Source organism: Microcaecilia unicolor, chromosome 1, assembly GCF_901765095.1.
Source record: "Microcaecilia unicolor chromosome 1, aMicUni1.1, whole genome shotgun sequence".
Lineage (NCBI taxonomy): Eukaryota > Metazoa > Chordata > Amphibia > Gymnophiona > Siphonopidae > Microcaecilia > Microcaecilia unicolor.
In genome coordinates this window covers 63,309,172-63,326,582 of record NC_044031.1, presented here as the reverse complement: position 1 = coordinate 63,326,582, position 17,411 = coordinate 63,309,172, and the positions used below count along the sequence as shown (strand labels likewise).

The following is a 17,411-nucleotide window of genomic DNA, read 5'->3' as shown; positions in this document are numbered from 1 at the left end:
GAACATACACAGAGCAAACTCAAGAGACTTGGAAGGCTATACACCAGCTAACAAGTAAGCTGTGCCCAAGCTAACAAGTCATGCCCTGGACCCAAACACAGGAGACTAGCAAGGCTTAACACAGGCTACAAGCCAGAGGGGCCTAAGCTGGCTAGTCTACACTAAGAACAAACACAGTCTTGGGATAGCGACTAGCAAGGGCGGCTAGTCTAACACTAGGAACAAACACAGACTAGGAAATAGCTAGCAGGACGGCTAGCTGACACGAGGAACAAACATAGTCTTGGAAATAGCTTAGCAGGACGGCTAGCTGACACGAGGAACAAACATAGTCTTGGAAATAGCTTAGCAGGACGGCTAGCTGACACGAGGAACAAACATAGTGAACTAGCAGAGCTATGCACAGGCAACAAGCCAGACGGTGCCTAAGCTAACTAGTCATACCTTGGAAACAAACATAGAGAACTAGTGGAGCTAGGCACAGGCAACCAGCCAGACGGTGCCTAAGCTAACTAGTCCTACCTTGGAAACAAACATAGAGAACTAGTAGAGCTATGCACAGGCAACAAGCCAGACGGTGCCTTAGCTAACTAGTCATACCTTGGAAACAAACACAGAGACTAGCAGAGCTATGCACAGGCAACAAGCCAGACGGTGCCTTAGCTAACTAGTCATACCTTGGAAACAAACACAGAGAACTAGAAGAGCTAGGCACAGGCAACAAGCCAGACGGTGCCTTAGCTAACTAGTCATACCTTGGAAACAAACACAGAGAACTAGAAGAGCTAGGCACAGGCAACAAGCCAGACGGTGCCTTAGCTAACTAGTCACACCTTGGAAACAAACACAGAGAACTAGAAGAGCTAGGCACAGGCAACAAGCCAACAGGTGCCTAAGCTAACTAGTCTGAACAAACATAAAACACTAGCAAAGCTATACACAGGCTATAAGCTACACGGTGCCTAAGCTAGCTAGTCAAACAAACATAAAACACTAGCAAAGCTATACACAGGCTATAAGCTACACGGTGCCTAAGCTAGCTAGTCAAACAAATATAGAAACTCACACAGAGCAAACACTGACACCGGGTACAGAGCACTCTATACACCAGGACCTTTAGATGAGATGTCATTAGATGAGATGAGATACAAAGGCCAGGACTGTAGTCTTCAGGTGACTAATAAAGCCCCTCAACACCAGAGCCACAGGTGCAGCAATCACCTTGCAACCAAACAGAGGCTTGACACTCAGAGCAGGCATCCCATAGAAAGTAACAGCGGGAGCCATCTTGGATACTGGCAGAGACGAAGAGGCGGCAGCCATCTTGGAAGAGGCATAGCCCACACAGGTGAGGTTCAGTAGGGCAATCAGCACACAGAGCCAGAGAGAACCTAAGACAGACACAGAGACAAGCAGAAGCCAGCACAGACACTGACTCCCAGAAACAGGGTAAGTCTGAAGGGTGGCACGGCCACAGACGGGACAGTATCCCCTCCTCAAGACCCCCTTCTCGGTCTCCCGGAGACGGTCGGGTATCCAGGGGTAACTATGATGAAACTTCCTGATAGGTCTCAAAAGCCAGACATAGGTCACTGGGCTGGAAGCCACAAGGAAGATCAAAACTGGCAGACAGAAGTAGAACTTGTGACCAGGAAACTCCCTCGAGTCACCATAGGGCAACCTCAGGAACATGGATACATCAAGAGGAACACAATTCAAAAGTAACCCTCCCCTGAGGGAACCCCCAATGTTCTGAACCTCCTGGCAAGTCCATGAAATGACAGGAACAGGGCTGGAGTCACTACCCCAGCTGACATCAGAAGCTGGGCTTAAGCTCAAGGTGGCATTCCCATCTTGACAGGAGCTAGAAGTCTGAACAGAAATGGATCTGGACCTAGCACCTGGGTTGGCCTCAACCCCTTGACTGGAACTGGATTCAGGAGCCTGACTGGAACGGGAACTCAACAGAAAGTCAGCTTCCTGACAGACACTGGAACTTGGGACGACCTCAACATCTTGGTCGGACCTGGAACTAGACACGGACTCAGCCTCCTGGCTGGAACTAGAACTCGGAACAGGCTTAGCATCTTGGTTAGAACTGGAACTTGGAAGAGATTCAGCTGCAGGGCTGGACGCACCCCTCTGGCCGGACTGGGACGTCTCTCTAACCTTAGCTTCAGGCGGCGTCTGCCGAGCAGGGTTCAAGAGGAGACGGCCCTGGTATCCCCAGAGCATGCTAGCAGGCTGAAATGCAGAAAATGGGGTTCCCCGGGCCCCAAGCCGTTGAACACACCTTCTCTCAGCTATTGCTTCGGAGGTCTTCTCCCCGGCTGAATCAAAACAAGGTCTCTCATAGTTCTCTTGGAACGTCATCTCGTCCGCAAGAGCAGACAATATCCTGGCTGACCTCTGCACTCGGTGCAGATTCAGCATCTTGACTGGACTTGCAACTCGATCCAGACTCAGCATCTTGACTGGACTTGCAACTTGGTCCAGACTCAGCATCTTGACTGGACTTGCAACTCGAGGCGCCCTCTGCCTCCGGGCAGGGACGAAACTTTAACTGCGGCTTGGCCGAACACACCCTTAGGACAGGGATCGGTCGCTCGATCCGAAGCACCCCTCGAACTGGGCTTCGGAGCTTGCTTGGAGGTGCCCTCAAGACTGGAAGCGGTGGTGCCACCTGAACCACTCTGTGGACTGGCACCGGAGGCTTGGTTAGAAGCCCCCCTCGAACTGGACTCAGTGGCTTGACTGGACGGGTCACTTGAACAAGAACCGGAGACTTGACCCGAAGCGCCACTTGCACAGGAATCTGAGGCTCCATCGAAGGCTTCCCTCGGACTGGACTCGGAGACTTCAAAGGGCGTGCCATTTGAAGGAGGACTGGAGGCTCGACCCGAAGCGCCACTTGCACAGGAATCTGAGGCTCCATCGACAGCTTCCCTCGGACGGGACTCGGACACTTCAAAGGGCGTGCCATTTGAAGGAGGACTGGAGGCTCGACCCGAAGGGCCACTTGCACAGGAATCTGAGGCTCCATCGACAGCTTCCCTCGGACGGGACTCGGAAACTTCAAAGGGCGTGCCACTTGAAGGAGGACTGGAGGCTCGACCCGAAGGGCCACTTGCATAAGAATCTGGGGCTCCATTGAAGGCCTTCCTCGGACTGGTCTCGGAGACTTAAGCCTCCTCGTTACTTGGACTGGAATAGGAGGTTCAGTATGAAGCATTCCCTGGACTGGACTCAAGCGCTTAGGAGGCCGCGCTACTTGAACTGGGGTCCGGGGCTTGGTCTGACGCTTCCCTCGGCCCGACCTCAGCGGCTTGGCTAGAGGCTTCACTCGGAAAGGTTTCCAAGGCTCCACCGGAACCCCTCCTTGAACTGGACTCAGCATCGGTGGACTAGGATCCCGACGAAGAGCTACCCCACCATGGTACGGCCGGCTACTCGGCTGAGGTGGGCGAAAAGACCCGGGCGGAGAACGTCTCCGGCGTCTTCTTTCGATCTCAGACTCTGGAGTATCCCACAGGGCAGGGTCTTCCCGAAGTCTGAGGCGGTACTCACGGAGCGTGATAGCCGAATCCATGTCCGAAACTGGGTTATAGCGGACCGGACTCCGGTAGACACGCTTTCTTTCCACTGCTGCTTCAGGAGTAGCCTTAAATGCTGGATTCAACAAAAGTTCCTCTCGGTATTCCCACAGCTTTATATAGGGATCAAAAAGAGAAACTAAGCTGTCCCTGGAATCAAAAAAAAAGTACTTAGGATTTCTCTTCGGTTTGTCCATAGGGCACGGACTTATGGGCATGAAGCCCACCTGGACTGATGATCTCGCCGAACTCATGGCCTTTGTATTCTGTCGCGCCGCCCACGCGGGACGCGCTCTCGAGGTCCTTTGCATACCTTCAGGCTTCTTCCCCGGGAGCGCGGGGTTTGTGAGTCCTTTAGGCAAAATCACCTTCCAGGTAGAGAGGAGATAAGACTGGACCGGAACTCCGGACTGGAGTACCACACCGGAACACTCGGAACTGGAACGCACCGGACGGGTGCGCACTGGAGTGGGGCCTGCTGGACTGGACACACTGGAGTGGCCCCACTGGACTGGAACATACAGGAGTGAAACCCGCTGGACTGGAACACACTGGAGCGGAACCCACGGAACTGGAACACCCTGGACCTAGGCTTCACCTACACTTGACTGCCTTCCCCCTCGGGTTGAGCCCTCAGGTTCTTGCAGCCGGTAGGACTTATAGGAACAGCAGGAATGAAGATCCAGGAGTGCCCCCTGGCACCTAGGCGAAGGCAAGGCAGACAATCAGGAACTATCCGGGTTCTGGCAGTCAGCAGGAATCAACACAATGACAAGTAAGCTGGACCCAGGCTCATAGAGACGCTGTACCCGGGCAACCCAGTCATACACAGGAACATACACAGAGCAAACTCAAGAGACTTGGAAGGCTATACACCAGCTAACAAGTAAGCTGTGCCCAAGCTAACAAGTCATGCCCTGGACCCAAACACAGGAGACTAGCAAGGCTTAACACAGGCTACAAGCCAGAGGGGCCTAAGCTGGCTAGTCTACACTAAGAACAAACACAGTCTTGGGATAGCGACTAGCAAGGGCGGCTAGTCTAACACTAGGAACAAACACAGACTAGGAAATAGCTAGCAGGACGGCTAGCTGACACGAGGAACAAACATAGTCTTGGAAATAGCTTAGCAGGACGGCTAGCTGACACGAGGAACAAACATAGTCTTGGAAATAGCTTAGCAGGACGGCTAGCTGACACGAGGAACAAACATAGTGAACTAGCAGAGCTATGCACAGGCAACAAGCCAGACGGTGCCTAAGCTAACTAGTCATACCTTGGAAACAAACATAGAGAACTAGTGGAGCTAGGCACAGGCAACCAGCCAGACGGTGCCTAAGCTAACTAGTCCTACCTTGGAAACAAACATAGAGAACTAGTAGAGCTATGCACAGGCAACAAGCCAGACGGTGCCTTAGCTAACTAGTCATACCTTGGAAACAAACACAGAGAACTAGAAGAGCTAGGCACAGGCAACAAGCCAGACGGTGCCTTAGCTAACTAGTCATACCTTGGAAACAAACACAGAGAACTAGAAGAGCTAGGCACAGGCAACAAGCCAGACGGTGCCTTAGCTAACTAGTCATACCTTGGAAACAAACACAGAGAACTAGAAGAGCTAGGCACAGGCAACAAGCCAGACGGTGCCTTAGCTAACTAGTCACACCTTGGAAACAAACACAGAGAACTAGAAGAGCTAGGCACAGGCAACAAGCCAACAGGTGCCTAAGCTAACTAGTCATACCTTGGAAACAAACACATAGAACTAGTAAAGCTATGCACAGGCAACAAGCCAGACGGTGCCTAAGCTAACTAGTCTGAACAAACATAAAACACTAGCAAAGCTATACACAGGCTATAAGCTACACGGTGCCTAAGCTAGCTAGTCAAACAAACATAGAAACTCACACAGAGCAAACACTGACACCGGGTACAGAGCACTCTATACACCAGGACCTTTAGATGAGATGTCATTAGATGAGATGAGATACAAAGGCCAGGACTGTAGTCTTCAGGTGACTAATAAAGCCCCTCAACACCAGAGCCACAGGTGCAGCAATCACCTTGCAACCAAACAGAGGCTTGACACTCAGAGCAGGCATCCCATAGAAAGTAACAGTGGGAGCCATCTTGGATACTGGCAGAGACGAAGAGGCGGCAGCCATCTTGGAAGAGGCATAGCCCACACAGGTGAGGTTCAGTAGGGCAATCAGCACACAGAGCCAGAGAGAACCTAAGACAGACACAGACACAGAGACAAGCAGAAGCCAGCACAGACACTGACTCCCAGAAACAGGGTAAGTCTGAAGGGTGGCACGGCCACAGACGGGACATTGACAGTATTGAGTTGTTACATGGGCAGTACATCTGAAGCTGTGGTAGAATTAAAATCCCCTGAAGAAGCCGAGCAGTGAAACGGGTCCCCGTTGGGATTACTCGGGACCATTTGATTGCCTCAGATCGCCTTAAAGCTAAGTTCAGCCTTTCAGCTATATTTTTATGCTTTACATGGAAGCATTACATTGAATATGTTTACACAAAAGCAGAAAGCAGTAAATTGAATGTCTTATTATTTAATAAGAATTATCATTCACAAAAATATTTTTTTCATAAAATTTATCAATGGTTTTGTTTGGGGGGATTTTCTGACCGATAGAAACTGTGAACTGTGGTTTGAATGCTGTGATATTTTATTTTAGAGACATTCTATTGATATCACAGTCACCTGAGGTCTTTTCCCCCACCATTCTGTTGTGGTGTTAAATTGTAGTGAGTTGGCTTCTCACTCTACATTCTCGACTGAATTGGGCATTTTTTGAGTGAGTTTTCCTTTTTCATATTTTAAAACAAATAGGAGGAAATAATTTTCACTCAACGAATAGTTAAGCTCTGAAACTCTTTGCCGGAGGATGTAGTAACAGCAGTTATCGTACCTGGGTTTAAAAAAGGCTTAGACAGACATGGGGAAGGTACTGCTTGCCCTGGGATTGGTGGTATGGAATCTTGCTACTCTTTGGGATTCTGGAATGTTGCCACTATTTGGGTTTCTGCCAGGTACTTGTGACCTGGATTAGCCACTGTTGGAAGCAGAATACTGGGTTACATGGACCATTGGTCTGATCCATTATGGCTATTATGTTCTTACAATTTATGTTCTTACACCTCCACATTTACTAACCAACCTAAAGGTTTTACTGGAAAAAGCAACAACTCTCAGTGAGGAGCAGGGCCACCGAGAGGGGGGAGCAGGGGGGGGGCAAAATTCCCCGGGCCTGGGACTCCAAGGAGGGCCCGGCACCAGGGTCTCTTGCCCTCTCCTGCTCCCAGGCCACCAGCGCCGCAGTCTCCAGACTCCACCTACCTACCCTCAGCTTCCTTCTGTCTGCCATCCGACCACCTTCATTAAAAAAAAATCTCGAAATCGGCAGCACAGCGCCTTCTGTGTGAAAGTGGCAGATCGCCTCGGGCGGGCCTTCCCTCACTGTGTCCCACCCTTGCGGAAATAGGAAGTTACATCAGAGGAGGGTGGGACACAGTGAAGGAAGGCCCACCCGAGGCAATCTGCCGCTTTCACACAGAAGGCGCTGGGCTGTCGATTACGAGATTTTTTTTTAAATGAAGGTGGTTGGATGGCAGACAGAAGGGAGATGAGGATAGGTAGGTGGAGACTAGGGACTGCGGTGCGGGCAGCCTGGGAGCAGGAGAGAAGGCGACAGCAGTAGTGATTGGGGGGAGGCAGGGTGGGGGGCTGGGGGTGTCCTTGACTCGGGCCCGGCGCAGTCTCTTGGAGACCCTGGTGAGGAGTGAAGTGGTTATAGGTAGATAATTACGCCTTTTCTGATAACAGTAGCTCAAATGAGCCAATGGATGGGACTATATAGCTTAAAATTGTCTTCAAATGGAAAGGAAAAAAAGACAAACATGAAACTGCAAAGTGGGTAACAATAACCATGTTCTTGTCTTTTCCCCCTAATAAGACCTCTTGGAAAAATCCCTTGAAGTTGCATGAAATGGAGTCATATGACTTATTTATACGACTCATTACAACTGTTTGCCACCAGAAAAATATTTTCCTCAGAATTAAGATTATTTTCTGAAATGAAACCTATTATTTTACTTACCTTGAATGTAGCTTCAACATGCAGCACAACAGGTTCAGTAGAGTGTTGGATGTTACAGTTGAGCTTATGGATAACAAATCTATTCCTTCCTCCAGTAAAACTCAGTTCCAATTCACAACACTCATTTGGCTCTGGTGAAAAGATAAAACTTTCCTTTAATTTTGGATAGTGCATAGTATCTGTGGATTTTTAAAATGTAATTATTTGCCTATATCAAATCTGCTATCAAGGCAAGTTACAATCAGGTACACAAATTAACTTCCTGCCCAAGGGCATTTACAATTTAAGGAGCCTTTTTACTAAAATGTGCTAAGCCCTTATTGCAGCTTTAGCGTGGAAAAACAAGCTACCACAAAATGCATTAAAGCGTTTTGCAGTATTTTGCCTGTTTTCGCACACCAAGTGCACATTAACTATTTTTAAACACTTTTTTTTAGAAGGAATGTGTCATGGACTGACAGTGGGCATTCCTGTGTTGTCTGGCTAGTGTGTCATGATTAGTGCATGCTAACTAGATAATGCAGAGTTAACACAGAAACACTTAGCACCTCTGAAATAGGAGGCAGTAAGACTCCTATGTTATTTTTTTGCAGGTCTTGTGTGTTAATGACAACATAAAAAGCCCTAAAAAGTGTCATGTTACATCTGGATTTAGCGCGTAGAAAAGTCTCGCATTAGAACATGCTAAGCCCAAATTTCACTGTACTTTAGTGAAAGGGCCCCTTTTTATCTGAGTCAACAAAGGGTAATGTGACTAGTTCAAGGAGGTTCAGTAGAAGAAGCAGAATCTGAATTCTGTTTCCCTGGTTCTCAGGCTGCTTCTCCAACCACTAGATTTTTCCTCTATATCAAAGAAACAATTTGTTTTTCCTTACCAAAATACAAAAAATATACTTCTTCTTTTTTTTTTTTGGGGGGGGGGGGGGGGAAAGGACGGGTCACGTAATGGCTGCCTGTTCTACTCCCAATCTCTCAATTCTTAAAATATATCTTCGAGAGTGTTTATCTACTCAAGCAGTAGCGTTCTGAATGGATGTCAACCAAAACCAAAGGGATAAAATCCTCCTGGACTGCTAAAGGACCCAGATAAAATGCTAAAGCCTGTAGTCAACAAATATTGAAGCAGTACATTATTTTCAACATGGCGCCAGTACTTTGGCAAGGACTGAATGCCCCCCCCCAAAAAAAAAATCTCCTCAGGCAGGAGACATGGCTTGTGTAAGAATGGAAATGTTACTGCTACAGATATGCAAAATACATGTGCTTATTAATAAAAAGCTGAATAGTTCAATGTGTTCTGGGGGCTGGATGTGGTAGGCTACATGGAGTTGGAAGGAAGGATGAGTTGCACATACTAAAAAAAGAATCAGGTGCCAGCAGATCACACATATAGCAGCTTATACTAAAGTGATTTAGAAAATTGTGCATGAAGAAAATTCTCCAGATTGTGGGGATCCTGGAAGGGCAGAAACAGGAGAAATGGAGGACTATTTATTAATTCATAATGACATTTGTATCCTGCATTATCCCACACAGAGTTCAGATTCAATGTGCTTATAATCCAGACAATTTAGTGCATACATATTATAGTTACAAATCTTCTGATAAAGGAAAAATGTTGAGTAAATCTTCTATATATGGACATATGGACAAATTGCTCAAATTCTCAAACCCACCCTTGTTAGTTAAAACGGTGATAGGGTCCTTCTATGCAGAATGAGATAAAGTAGCTGCCCGCAGGCAATTCTAATCAAGACCCTAAATTATAAACATAAAAAGCTAATATTGCAGAGGGCTTAGAAGTTTTTTTTTTTGGGGGGGAGGGGGTGTCTCCTTTAAAAACAAAAAAGTCATGATTTTCCAGGATTTCAGTGGCAACTTTGACAAACAGTGCTTTCAATACAGAGAAGTGAAAAAATGAGTCATCCTAAGTGCTGTTTAGCTTTGAACCCAGTACTGGAGCACATTTGTTTACAGGAGGTGGTGATGTGGTCCCAGTGCTTAACGTGTGGACTTACTCTATCCCTCCAAGCCAAGCTGCCTTACCTGAAAGTTATATTAAGGCCCTTATTTTATAAGTATCCCCATATTTGAATGGCACCATATAAACATCTGGAGAGACCCAGATGTTTCAATGCCATTTCAAAATAGGAGCCATTCACACAATGGGAAGCTGAGTTTATGTAGATGGCAAGAGGATATGGGTAGGGTAGGGCAGGCCCACAATACAACATGTCAGAATTGACACCAGCCTTGAGACATGTTTAAGTGCCTGCTGTAAGGGCAGCTGTAAATACAATATTGCCAGTTCTCTCCCACCTTCCCAATGAAGCTTCCACCCTGATGTCACCTCACCCCCCCTTACAGCCCCCCAAGTGACCTCCCCCCACTGCGGCATCTGGCCCCCTCCATCACAGCACATGACTTTCCTGAGCAATTAGCAGCACCTGACCATCCCCAGCAACCCCCCATTATGACACAGACCCCCTTCCAAGAGCCCCCCCCCCCCCCCCCCGTGAGGGAGACTTCCACATGTGAGCAAGAACCCAACACATGGCAGCCTCCACCCACGTGCTTCAGTACCCACGTGCTTCCACCTAATGTCTCTGGCTCTTCAAAATGGCCTTGAGACCTCTAGTGATAATATCACTGTACTACCGTTAGGGGCCTGGCTTTATGCTCATATATGGAAACCTGACTCCTAGCAGTAATACTGTGATATTACTGCTAGAGGTTTTGATGGTCATTTTTGTTGGATTATTTGTAGTAAATAATTAGCAGATTTTAGTACACACAGCTTCAGCTTTAGAAATGTTAATTTCTTTCTTCATCTCTCTCTCATTCACCCCTGAATAATTCACTGCTGAGTCACTTTAAAGTTGAAGTAACAAAACATCTGTTTACTCACAGTTTGTAGTTAGATTATAATCAGACAGGCTTATATATACATATTACTATACATTTGTATTATCAGCTCCTTCCATGTGCTTAGATGGTAATGGATGCTCACACCACCATAGATCCTCTCAGGTTAGGAGAGATCATGAGCTCCATGTGCTCCATGTGCTGCATGTGCTGCATCTATCCCCCACAGGAAGTTGCATAGCTGTGTGACCTCTCTAAGTAATTCACATCAGAGGTCACAGAGTAATCACAGAGAAATAATAGGTGACAGGCAATGCATGTAAAAATACAATACATTCCAACAAACCCCTTCTCATGCATAACTGTCATGCAATTATTTATTCATACAAAGTCCAAGCTTTATACGCAGATTCACAAAATGTTCTCTGGGTAACGGTTTGGTCATGATGTCAGCTGTCATCTCACTGGTGTGACAATAGTGTAGACTGATGACCCCTTCTTTCGCCAACTCTCGCACGTTGTGGTATTTCGTTGCGATGTGCTTGGTGCGTGACTGAATCTTGTCATTCTGTGACAGTCGGATGCAGCTCTGATTATCTTCCATTATCTGGATTGGTCTCTTTTCAGCTATTCCAAAATCCAGCATAAGTTTTTCAATCCACATCAGTTCTCTGCACGCTTCCGATACAGCCACATATTCAGCTTCTGTAGAAGACAAACTCACAATACTTTGTTTATGACTGGCCCATGAAATTTGTACATTTCCATACATAAACACATATCCACTTGTGGATTTATAATCAGAATGATCCCCTGCCCAATCTGAATCACAGTAACATATTAGTTTTGGATTACTATTGGCTGAAATCTTTAATTTACAATCAATGGTACCCTTTAAATACCTTACCATCCTTTTAACTGCAGTCCAATCTGATTTGGTAGGTGAGCTGACCCTTCTGCTCAAAATTCCTACTGCATTTGCTATATCAGCCCTGTATGTGGTAGCTAGATATAAAAGCTTACCTATGGCTGATCTATATTGGATGTTATCTGGTAAAGGTTCTCTTACTGTTTCATCCTTCAGAAAATCAGTGATCATGGGAGTGCTTACAACTTGGGCATCTTGCATACCTAAACTTTCAATAAGCTCATTTATTTTCTGCTTCTGGCTTAGAAGATAAGAACCATCATTTTGTTTCTCAATTTCTATACCAAGATAGTATGACACATTACCCAGTTCTTTTATCTCAACATTGAGGTTTAAACACTTTACAATGTCCTTGTACTCTTGCTCACTTTTGCTTGCAATGAGCAGATCATCAACAAAAGCTAAAATGTATGCATATTGTCCATTTGTGCACCTAGTGTACAAGCATTTATCTGCTTCACCTTGCTTAAATTCTAAATTTGTCAATATTTCATGCAATTTTTCATTCCAACATTCTGCACTTTGCTTTAATCCACAAAGACCTTTGTTTAATTTACACACTAGCTGTCTTTGTTTTGTATTTATGAAACCTGTTGGCTGTTCCATGTACAAGTCTTCAGTTATATCTCCGTGAAGAAACGCTGTTTTCACATCAATGTGGTTGACTTGCATGCCTTTTGAGACTGCAATGCTCAGAAGTGTTCTGATTGTCGTGTGTTTCACTACAGGTGCAAACACTTCATCAAAATCTTCTCCATATTTTTGAAGATATCCCTTTGCGACTAATCTGGCTTTATACCTTTCCACTTTTCCTTGTGCATTCCTTTTTAACTTGAATACCCATTTGCATCCTATAGCTTTCTTGCCAGGAGGTAATTTTGTAAGAATCCAAGTATTATTTTTATCCAATGCATCAATTTCTTCTTGTGCAGCTTTACGCCATTCAGCAGCTTCTTCTGCTGGCATTTTCTCAATCTCATCCCATGTTAAGGGCTCTTGAGCTTCTGCTGACTTTGTTAGGTAAGACAGTCTTGGGGGTGGAACACCTTTGTTTTCCCTGGATGAGCGTCTGACAACAGGTTGGTCTGACCTTTCCGCATCCTCTAAATCTGAGAGTTCTTCTCCAATTGATTCCCCTTCTCCAACTGTACTGTCTTCTTCAATGATCCTTTCTGTGTCTGTTTCCTCTGCCTGTTCCTCGTTAGATACAGATGAGTTGCTTTCAGACATCTGCCTTGGTATGGCATTTATATACACTGGCATGTCTATTATGGTTCTAGTTTCATATTCTGGATGATAAGGCTCATCTGGGATAATCCAGCCTTTATCAACCCTTTTGTTTTCATCAAAATATGTAACATGTCTTATGCCAACAATGCCAGTTTTCAGATTTAAAATTCTATATCCTTTGTGTCCTGGAGCATAGCCAACTAAAATGCCCCTTTCTGTTGTGGAATCCAGCTTATGCCTTCTTTGCTTTGGTATATGAGCATATGCTGTACTTCCAAATGTTCTTATGTGTGACAGGTTTGGCTTCCTACCATGCCATGTCTCATGTGGTGTGCGCTCAGCGCCTTTAGTTGGCATTCTGTTTTGTAGGTACACTGCTGTGAGAATGGCTTCCCCCCATAGTCTTTTAGGGAGATTGCTATCTGACAGCATACATCTGGTCATTTCCACAAGTGACCTAAATTTTCTCTCTGCAACAGAATTTTGCTCTGGTGTGTAAGCTACTGTTGTGATATGTTGAATGCCTTCTTGTTCTAGAAATGTGTGCATGCTTTGTGAAGTGAACTCACCACCATTGTCGGTCTGAAGAACCTTTGGTTTTCTTTCAAATTTATTGCTCACCATGGCTACGTATTTCTTCAGCATGTCTGTGACTTGACTTTTTTCTTTCAGCAAATAGGCCACACAATATCTAGAGAAATCATCCAAGAATATTAGCACAAATCTGTTATTTCCCAATGATGGGATATTAAACGGTCCACATAAGTCACTGTGTATTAAGTCCAGTACTTTATTACTCCTATTTCCTGTGTATGCAGGAAATGAGGGTCTCACACCTTTTTGAGTAACACAGTCTATGCATTTCTCCATTTTACCAGCATCTGCACTTATCTGAATGCCGGTGGCCAGTTGCTTACTGTAAAGATCCTGGATCACCTTAAAATCACGATGTCCCAGGTGGCGGTGCCAGATTTCCAGACTACATTTACCATCATTCTTCCTTACTTGCGCCATATGTGAGGCTTCACCTGAAATGCTCAGTTTATAAACATCATTATGCATAAAAGCTTCAGCATACACTTCATCATTTTTAGAGATTGTGCACTTACTGTTTTCAAAATGAATCGCAAATCCCTTCTTATCTAATGTAGATACACTAAGCATATTGCAAACTGCTTGGGGAATATACAAGACATCACTTACAGGAATTTCTTTAACTTCATTAGACACTTTGCATTTTAAGAATCCAATACCTTTTGCTTGGATCTTAGCAGTCCCTGCGTTTGCAGTTTTAAGAATACCTTCCTCTGGACACATTTCCTGAAAGAAATCCTTACAATTGGTTAAATGGCATGTGCTCCCCGAATCCAAAATCCAAGTACTTTCATTTGAATTATTATTTACCATAGTCAAAGATTTTTCTGCCATTAGAAAGCCCTTGTGTTTATCTTTGTCCTTCATACATTTCCTGGTTTGAAAATTCTTTAGTTCCATTGGCTTAGGTGAGCTAGAGGGAGTGTTTTGTGTTTCCTTACACCATTTAGATACATGTCCCTCCTTTCCACATGAGTAGCAAATCAGCTTGCCCTTGGGTGGAGTTTTCCCATAGCTCCGCCTTCCTCTGTTCTTTGCCAAGAAATTTGTTTCATTTCTCTCTGACTTGCTTTGAGAACACATCTCCTCAGAATCATTTATTATGCATTCCTGCCTTAGTTTTGATGTTGTCTGTTCAAAAGATTGCCCTTCAATGGCCTCATTTACAGACCTAAAAACATCAAACTTCTTTGATAGTGAGGTAAAAAGAAATGCTCTTTTCAATGCATCACACATGGGAATTCCAGAAAGTTCTAACTTTTGAAATGAAGACATAAGATGCATAATGTGATCATTACATTTACTTTTATCCCTTAATTTGGTTTCATTCAACTCTGCCAGCCAAATTGGTTGCTGCTTTGCATATGTAGTTGCATACATAGTTCTCAGTTTATATAAAATGTCCTTTGGTGTATCTTTTCCCTCCACTAATATGGCTTGTTTCTCTGAGAGAGCTTCCAAAAGCATGCACTTCACATAATAGTTTGCATTGTCCCATTCAGCCATATTTTCAGCTGTTCTGTCTTGGTCTAAGCATATATTCAATCCTTTTGCTCGAAGGAGACATATGAATCTTAGTTCCCACTGCTGATAATTAAACTCAGTTAATTTAGGCACCTTGAGAGAATAGAAAAATGGTGAATTTCTTCCCTCAGCCATTTTCTTAGCCTTCTGTCTGCTGTGTGGGGGGAGAGAGAGACAGACTGAATCTTTCCTTTAAAACTTAAGAGAAAAATGTGGCCTTTTTTTTTTCTGCCTGGTAATATTTCTCTTCTTTTTCAATTCCTGAGCCCTGGGCCCATAACCCTTTTGTTGGATTATTTGTAGTAAATAATTAGCAGATTTTAGTACACACAGCTTCAGCTTTAGAAATGTTAATTTCTTTCTTCATCTCTCTCTCATTCACCCCTGAATAATTCACTGCTGAGTCACTTTAAAGTTGAAGTAACAAAACATCTGTTTACTCACAGTTTGTAGTTAGATTATAATCAGACAGGCTTATATATACATATTACTATACATTTGTATTATCAGCTCCTTCCATGTGCTTAGATGGTAATGGATGCTCACACCACCATAGATCCTCTCAGGTTAGGAGAGATCATGAGCTCCATGTGCTCCATGTGCTGCATGTGCTGCATCTATCCCCCACAGGAAGTTGCATAGCTGTGTGACCTCTCTAAGTAATTCACATCAGAGGTCACAGAGTAATCACAGAGAAATAATAGGTGACAGGCAATGCATGTAAAAATACAATACATTCCAACAATTTTGAAGAGCTAGAGACATGAGGTGGTAGCAATGGGCATCATTCTGCCCCATTAGATAATAGGAACTTTTGGAAAGCCTGGAGACTGAGTCTGAGGAATGGGAGGGGGGAGGGCCTGCTGGGGTATTATGTTTGAGGGGCTTGGACCCAGGAGGATGGACGTGTTAACTAGGAAGGAGGCTGCCACTGCACAAATAGGGGGTAGGAGGGGTTCTAAAGGTGGGGCCTGTGCCACAATGGGGGGTGTGTTTGCTCAGGGGAGTTGGGTGCTGTCTTGGTGGAGGGATTTCCCAGGGGGCTCAAAGAGAAGGTGAGGTAACATCATGGTGGGGGCTGCTGATTTTAGTATCAAGGCCTCCCCCCATGTGCAGCTTTCTAAAATCACTGCTCCTTATGGACACAGGACTTCGACTTATAGAGCTCTTGTAAAATAGGTGCAGGACTGTATCTGACAGAATCACTTGTAAAATAGTATGGGAATTCTCCACATTCAGATTTGGATGTATAGAAACATAGAAAACTGAAGGAAGATAATAACCATATGCCTACCCAATCTGCCTATCCATACCATCTACTATCCTGCCTATCCATACCATCTACTATCCCTTCCTTTCCCTTAGAGACTCTATGTACTTGGTTCCATGCTTTCTTGAATTCAGATACAGTTTTATTCTCCATTACTGGCGGCCATTCCATTAATTCACTACCCTTTTCATGAAAAAATATTTCCTCACGTTACTTCTGAGTCTATTCCCTTTCACCTTTACCCTATGCTCCCTTCATTCTAGGGCTTCCTTTTAAATGAAAAGGACTCACCTCCTGTGCATCTATCATATCCCCCCTTCTCTCTCCTTTCTTCCAGAGTATATATATTGAGATGATTACATTGCACAGTCTCTTATCCTTCTCAATCGGACTATCTCACTGAGTGATACTATGAGAATACTAGGGGTGATAGTTGACATTGGACTAACTTTTCATCCTCACATTTTAAATGTAGCAGGGAAATATTTTTATAAGTTATGTCAGATACTATTTGTCACGTATTGACTCCTAAAGCACTTCGAGTCCTAATTCACTCTCTAGTCTTGACACACGTGGAGGGGCATAATCGAAAGGGGCGCCCAAGTTTTCCTGAGGATATCCTCGTAGGACGTCCCGGTGAAGGGGCGGGGAAACCCGTATTATTGAAACAAGAAGGGCGTCCATCTTTCGTTTCGATAATACGGTCGGGGATGCCCAAATCACAAAATTTAGGTCGACCTTAGAGATGGTCGTCCTTAGAGATGGTCATCCCTGATTTTCGGCGAGAATGGAAACCATGGACACCCATCTCAGAAACGACCAAATCCAAGCCATTTGGTTGTGGGAGGAGCCAGCATTCATAGTGCACTGGTCCCCCTGACATGCCAGGACACCAACCGGGTACCCTAGGGGGCACTGCAGTGGACTTCACAAATTGCTCCCAGGTGCATAGCTCCCTTACCTTGGGTGATGAACCTCCCACCCCCCCCCCTCAAACCCACTCCCCACAAATGTACACCACTACCTTAGCCCTAAGGGGTGAAGGGGGGCACCTACATGTAGGTACAGTGGGTTTCGGGTGGGTTTTGAAGGACTCACATTTACCACCACAAGTGTAACAGGTAGGGGGGATGGGCCTGGGTCCGCCTGCCTGAAGTGTACTGCACCCACTAAAACTGCTCCAGGGACCTGCATACTGCTGTCAGGGAGCTGGGTATGACATTTGAGGCTCGCAAAATTTTTAAAGTTTTTTTTTAGGGTGGGAGGGGGTTAGTGACCACTTTGGG

The 17,411-nt window shown here is 45.1% G+C and overlaps 1 protein-coding gene across 1 annotated transcript in view; it reads right to left on the bottom strand.

Annotated features, from left to right (window-relative positions):
• The window catches only part of DLEC1 (DLEC1 cilia and flagella associated protein), a 363,928-nt gene that overhangs the window by 148,414 nt on the left and 198,103 nt on the right, over window positions 1-17,411 (bottom strand). The window contains exon 19 of the mRNA XM_030197931.1: window positions 7,715-7,845. Coding sequence (XP_030053791.1) covers window positions 7,715-7,845 — 131 coding nt within the window. The remainder of the gene's footprint in view (window positions 1-7,714; window positions 7,846-17,411) is intronic.